The 7,010-nt window shown below is 43.5% G+C and overlaps 1 protein-coding gene across 3 annotated transcripts; it reads left to right on the top strand.

The window, feature by feature from the left end:
- The first annotated feature begins 81 nt into the window (after positions 1-81).
- AHSP (alpha hemoglobin stabilizing protein) lies at positions 82-5,933 on the top strand. 3 transcript variants are annotated; one of them, XM_052635895.1, is made up of 4 exons: positions 82-235; positions 5,019-5,088; positions 5,246-5,320; positions 5,574-5,933. In XM_052635895.1, the coding sequence occupies exons 3-4, from the start codon at positions 5,246-5,248 to the stop codon at positions 5,775-5,777; spliced, it is 279 nt and encodes a 92-aa protein (XP_052491855.1). In that variant the 5' UTR covers positions 82-235; positions 5,019-5,088; the 3' UTR covers positions 5,778-5,933. The 3 variants fall into 3 exon arrangements, with proteins under 3 accessions (XP_052491855.1, XP_052491856.1, XP_052491857.1); XM_052635896.1 differs by having other exon boundaries at positions 4,960-5,088; XM_052635897.1 differs by lacking the exon at positions 82-235 and adding an exon at positions 4,027-4,182 and having other exon boundaries at positions 4,960-5,088.
- The last annotated feature ends 1,077 nt before the right edge of the window (positions 5,934-7,010 follow it).

Here is a 7,010-nt window from a genome sequence, read left to right as displayed (position 1 = left end):
ACGATGGGAAACGTGGCCACAGGACACTTCCGGCTCCACTACGGCGGCTGCAGAGGGACAATCTTCCTCCGCGAAAGGGCCTCCTGTTTCTGCCTCTGCTTTCAACCAGCGACATGGTTCCTTTCCAGCCTCCCGGCCCTGCCTCGACCTCCCGGGGCTGGTCGTTCCTCGTCCTGGTTCTTTATAGCATCTTGTCTGGGGCCGCGGGAGCCCTTTGACTCGCCAGACCCTGGAGGTACTGGTTTTGCTGTGACCCGCGACTTCCGGTTATAGGGACAAGGGAAGAGGGCGTCCCTAGGGAATTGCGTTGCGACCCAGTGCAGCCACAGAATTTTTAGCTGTGTGACCTTGGGCAAGTCAATGTCCCCTCTAGGCCTCAGGTGACTTCTCTGCTGTGAGGCCAGAGACTATATTTTACTCCTGTTCCTAATACCCTACACATAGTAGGTGCCTGAACGATATTTATGAATCAATGAATGCATGCGTGGTGAGAACTTGAACCAAATGATCGCTGAGGCCCCGTTAAGCTTCCCTTTTGGTTGGTTTGTGGGTTTTTTGTTTGTTTTCCTTCTGGTGTCTCTGACCCTCCACTGGAAATTTTCTGCCCTTCAGCCTTCCAAATAAATAAATAAAATAAAATATGAACTTCTTGTCATGACCCACAGAGCTCTGTAGATTAGGCCCTGCTCCATTGCTCAGACTTTACCCTTTACTGATTCATCCTCTCACTGCCCCCACTAGAACATAAACTCCCAGGGGAGAAGAACTTTGTCTTTGGCACTGAACTTTGTCTTTGTCCCAGGGCCTGACACAGATCAGGCGCCAACTACCTTTTTGTGAAATGAATGAATTTATTTTCTCAGTAGCCCTTGTAGGTATTATTTTATTTCTAATTTGAACAAGGAAACTGGAGTTTGCATACCGAAACTGGAGTTTGATGGGGCTTCATCAAACAGATGAAGACAGAGCTGAAAAGCGTCAAGTGTTCACCTAGTCATTCAACAGTTATTTAGTAAGAAGCTGCTACTCTTCTGGGCTCTGAGTCAGGAGTCCAACTGGAGGCTAATGGTTTTAGAACTACATCATCTTTTTTTCTTTTTTGGCTGGCCACGTGGCTTATGGGGTCTTAGTTCCCCAACCAGGGATGGAACCTGGGCTGTTTGCAGTGAAAGTGCAGAGTCCTAACCACTGGACCGTGAAGGAATTCCCTATTTTGTATTCTTTTTAAGTATTATAAAAATAATGGAAGGATACATTCTTACTGTAAAATAATTCAAACGATAATGTAGATGGAGAAGGTCAAATTCTCCCTTGACATTTATCCCTCTTTCCATTTTCAACGAATACCAGTCAATGCCCAGAAGTAAGCATTGTTTGCCATTTGAGAGAGAGAGAGAAATATAGTTTAATGTTTAATGCCCACTGCCATACTTTCAGCCTGATGTAGCCTGCTCTAACTGTAGTTCATTTAACATCTTCGATACCTTTCATATCAGCACATGTGTAGCTATCTCATTATTTTAATAGTTGCAAGTCATGGCTTGGTATGAATGTGCCAGTTTCTATAAAGATTCCCCATAATTACTTTACAATGTTGTGTTAGTTTCTGCTGTACAACAGTGTGAATCAGCTATAGGTACATGTATATCCCCTCCCTCTTGATTCTCCCTCCCACCCTCTAGGTCATCACAGAGCATTCAGCTGGGCACCCTGTGCTATACTGCAGCTTCCCACTAGCTATCTGTTTTACAAATGGTAGTGTGTATATGTCAATGATACTCTTTTGATTCGTCTCACTCTCCCCTCCCTGCCCTATGTGTTTTTTAATTTGAACAAGTATTGTTAAATTATCCCTCTAAAAAAGCCATACTGGTGCTTCCCTGGTGGCTCAGTGTTAAAGAATCTGCTGCCCATGCGGGAAACATTTTGATCCCTGATTCAGGAAGATCCCACATGCTTTGGAGCTACTAAGCCCATGTTCATAAACAAAAAGAAAAAGAAAAAAAGCCTTACCGACTTACACTCCTACTAACAGTGTATGAGAACACTCATCATAGTGAAGATATGTATTTCTATCTAAAAAAGTTCCCTTTGGCACATTTGCATTTTAAGCTCCACTCTTGTATTCTGGCCACAGATAACCACGGACAATGCTTTCTGCCACTATAGGTTACTTTTGCTTATTCTAGAATTTCGTAGAAATGGAATTCCACTGTATATGTCTCCTATGCTTGGCTTCTTTTGCTCAGCCTAATGATTGTGAGATTCATCCATGTTGTCATGAGTACAGCATGTTTCTTTTTATTGCTGAGTATTCTGTCGATTAGTCTGTTTCTTTTTCTTGCTGAGTAGTAGTCCATTGTATGAATATGGCACAATTTGTCTATGTACTCACTGATTATTAGACATTTGGGTTGTCTCCAGTTTTGAGTTATTGTGATAAAGCTGCTATGAACATTTGCACTTGCATGTAAGTACTTTTGTAGACTTGTATGGTCATTTCTTATTAACTCTATTTGGAGTGGGATTGCTGGGTTATGTGGTCAATGTATGCTGAACTTTATAAGACATTGCCAAATTATCTTTCAGACTTTTCATTTTACACTCCCACTTGCGATGTATGAGAATTCTAGTTCTCTCAGATCCTTACCAACACTTAATCAGTCTTTTAAACTGTTAGTCATTGTAGTTGGTATGTAGTGGTATCACATTGTAGCTTTTATTTGCATTTCCCTGGTGAGTTGAATATCTCTTTATGTGCTTATTGGCTATTTGCATATCTTTTTTGTGAAGTGCCTGTTCCAATCTTTTGGCCATTTAAAAGGCTGCATTATCTTATTATTGAATTATCAGAGTTAATTTTATATTCTGTATACATGTTCTTTGTCAGGTTGCATTGTGATTATTCCTCTTTGTGGCAAAAAGTCCTTTCTACCCTAAATAAATAAAAACACATTCACGCAAAAACCTGTACACAACTATTTATAGCTATTCTATTGATGCTTACCAATAACTGCAAACAATCCAAATAGCCTCCAGTGGGTCAATGAATAAACAAGATCTAGTGCATCCTTGCAATACACACTTTAGCAATGGAATGGAACAACTAACTCACTGTTACTTGCAACAACTTGTATGGAGCTTAAGGGCATTATTCTGAGTGAAAAAAGACAGTCTCAAAGGTTACATGCTATATGATTCCATCATAGTGTGTGTTAGTCGCTCAGTCATATCCAGCTCTGCAACCCTATGGACTGTAGCCTGCCAGGCTCCTCTGTCCATGGGATTCTCCAGGCAAGAGTACTACAGTGGGTAGCCATTCCCTTCTCCAGTAGATCTTCCCGACCCAGGGATCGAACGTGGGTCTCCTGCACTGACATCCTCAAAAACACTAAACTGTAGTGATGGCAAACAGATCAGTGGTTGGCAGGGTTTAGGGATAAGAGGGGACTACCACATAGCTCAATCAGTAAAGAATCTGCCTGCAATGCAGGAGACCTGGGTTTGATGCCTGGATTGGGAAGATCCCCAGGAGAAGGGAATGGCAACCCACTCCAGTATTCTTGCCTAAAAAATTCCATGGACAGAGGAGCCTGGTGGGCTACAGTCCATGCGGTCACAAGAGTCGGACATAACCTAGCGACTAAAACACCACCAGAGATCAGAGTGGGGGTAGCAGGAAGGAGTTTTGAGGGTGATGGAAATGTTCTGTATCCTGATTGTGGTAGTAGTTACATGAATCTATATATTAAAATCCATACATTGTATACCAAAAGGAAGTTAATTTTGCTGTATGTTAATTAAGATAATGGAATAAACAAAAAGCATATCAACAAACTGAGTGTACAGGTGCCTGTGAACATTGGTTTTTGTTTTTAAGATTTTTTTATGTGGACCATTTTTAAAATCTTTATTGAATTTGTTATTGCGTTTGAATTGCTTCTGTTTTATATTTTCATTTTTTGGCCTCCAGACATATGGGATGTTAGCTCCCCCACCAAAGATTGAACCAGGGATGAAGTCCACAACCCCTGCATTGGAAGGCAAAGTCTTAACCACTGGACCACCAGGGAAGTCCCTGAACATTGGTTTTTGAATGGAGAAAGATGTGACAGAAAATACATATCTCTTTAATCCTGGCTACTTTGTTGGGGGAAGGAGCAAAAATGATCCACTTTTTCAGTGTGTATTTTTATAATGTTTCATTTATTTCAATTAGTATATGGTGATTTAGAAATTTGAAAAAAATCTATTAAAATGGAAAACATTAGGAAAATATTTTTAAAGATGAAAAAGGGTATTTTTGCTTTGTCAAGTACCTGATGATATGGTAGAGAATAAGACAAATGTGTGTCCATTCCAGTGGAACTCAGCCTGGTAGCGTCCAGTCCTCCCATCTTACAAATAGCTCATCTGCAAAATTATGACTGTTATTGGAACTGGACTGATGGAAGCTTTTATAAGAATACATACTTTGTGAGGTGTTCTTTGTTTTTTTTTTTTTTTAATGCCATGCTGTGTGGCTTGCAGAATCTCAGTTCCTTGACCAGGGATTGAACCTAGGCCACAGCATTGAAAGCCCTGAATCCTAACCACTAGGCCTCCAGGGAACTCCCAAGAAAAAATACCTTAATACTGCTTGAAACAATGCCTCGCACAAATCATAACTGTAATGTTAGCTGCTATGAATATATCATCTACGAATTGGAAGAATAATTGCCATCACTTATAGGGGGATGATTTTTAAAGTGCTTGTCTTGCAATGGGGGATCAGTCACTGTTAATTTTGTTAGCCTTTGGAACCTGGCTTCTGGGATGTGGCGGGGAAGGCAAGGCTGTCCCTGGTGTGGTTTTCTGGGTCTCCCCACTTATCTCTTCTCTTGGCTTTGCTATCTTCCTAATTTCAGGGAAACCTCTCCCTCCTTCCCCTCCCCTGGTTGACATATCACCCTCCCTCAGGACCAAAATGCAGGGCGTTTCCCTCTTTGGCTGACACTGGACCCCTTGTCTACATCTAGCTTGGCACAGAGGGACAGCCAGAGCCTGAAAAGTGTGGCTGAGACCTACACAGCACCGTTGGACTTGAAGGTGAGCCAGCCAGGGAGAAATGTGATCTCAGGGCAGTTCAGGGCCAGAAAGGCGGTGCAGGGGAAGTGACCCTGCAGGGCACAAGGGATCCTCAGGGGGAGTGAGGAGATTGGGAGAAAAGGATACTTAAATTTCATCTCTTTCTCTAACCACGCAGATGGCCCTTATACAGACCAATAAGGATCTCATTTCCAAAGGAATAAAGGAATTCAACACCCTGCTAAATCAGCAGGTAAGCCTGGTGCTCTGTTTCAGAGGACAGGCCTGAAGTGTTGGGAGGTGGGCGAGGACAGAGAAAGGAGAATAACTTGGAGCGGGGCGGGGTAATGGTGGACCAGATGGAAACCATGAGAGACAGGGAATACAAATCAGAGAAAAAAGGAGGTCAGAGTTTGTGGTTATTCCTGAGTCACATGTCTGAGCCGGGTCTCCTTTGCCAAATTCTGATCGCCCCCCACCCCCACCCCACCCTATGTCCCCTCCAGGTCTTCAGTGATCCTGCCATCTCTGAAGAAGCCATGGTGACTGTGGTGAACGACTGGGTGAGCTTCTACATCAACTATTACAAGAAGCAGCTGTCGGGGGAGCAACAGGAGCAGGACAAGTTTCTGCAGGAGTTTCGGCAAGAGCTCGATACCCTGTCTGCCTCTTTCCTGGAGAAATACAGGAACTTCCTGAAGTCCTCGTGAGCAGCCCCTCACACGCTGCCTTTCTCCTAGCCCAGAGACCCAGGCTGCAAGTCTAAGAAACCCTTAAACGCTGCCTCTGTGTTCTAGTCCTCGGGCTCTGCTCCTTCATGGTATTGCTGCACCCTGACACCTCAATAAAGACCAGTTCTGGTTGTGGTGGTCTTCCTGGCTCGTTGGCTCTTCTTTGGTTCTGATCCCTGAATCGTGAAGACAGTTGGTCCCGTTTCCCTCAGCCCTGCTTCCTAAATATGGTCTTGAAGATCAAACTTCTTAGAGCAGAGGTTTGCAGCCTTAAGTAACCACTGGGAAGTACTAAAATAGCCTGAAGGAGGGGCCAGCTGACAGAGCGTAACAGTAAGTGCTGAGGGACAGGGAAGGGGACCAAAAGAAGGAGATAGAGGCTCACCAGAAAGCATGGTCCTGTGACATGCTGTCTAGGAGAAAGTTTTTGGAACCTCCCAGTCTCGTTTATCTTACACTGCAGCATGTGACAAGAGAATCAAACTATGACAAAGTACGAGACAACCTCACTGTAGAGGGTTGGGGAATGAAATGTACTAATGTATCGGACTGTGGAAATGACGGAATCTATAAGACTAAGCCATAGATAACTGCATACAAGCACTGTGCCCTAGTACTGGTTAATAATTCTGATACTGTTGCACATGCTCATTGGAAATGAACAATAGGCGTAAATACATGGTGGATAATGGGAGTTGAGTTTCTCAATGTAGTGGGAATTTAAGGATAAGCAAGGTTGGGGGGTGGTTAGAATAATCTACGTGGTAATGGATTGGAGTTAGAAAGATCAGCACAGACAGATGGTGTGATGATGGCATATAGCCGGTGGGTTAAGTTGCTCTTTTCTCTCCCTGTCCCCTTCCTCCTTTTTTAAAAAAGATTTATTTATTTGGCTGCACCAGGTCTAAGTTGCAGCATGCAAACTCTTAGTTGTGGCATGTAGGATCTATTTCCCTGACCAAAGATCAAACCCAGTCCACCTGCATAGGGAGCTCGGAGTCTCAGCCACTGGACCACCAGGGAAGTCCCTCCTCTCCCTTTTCAAACAACTAAGTAGACATCCATAAGGGAACAAAAGTGCCTCTGCACACTCCATCAAGGAGCCCAGGAGGTTTCTAACCCACCTGTGTATCTGAAAATTAACAAACAGGACCCCAGTAAGGGCTGCAGATCCAAGGGAGATACAAATCTCCTCTATCTCCACTGGTCACA

Source organism: Budorcas taxicolor, chromosome 2 (genome assembly GCF_023091745.1).
Source record: "Budorcas taxicolor isolate Tak-1 chromosome 2, Takin1.1, whole genome shotgun sequence".
NCBI classification, from domain to species: Eukaryota; Metazoa; Chordata; class Mammalia; order Artiodactyla; family Bovidae; genus Budorcas; species Budorcas taxicolor.
Note: the sequence above shows the minus strand (reverse complement) of the source record. Positions and strands in the feature narration are given on the sequence as shown.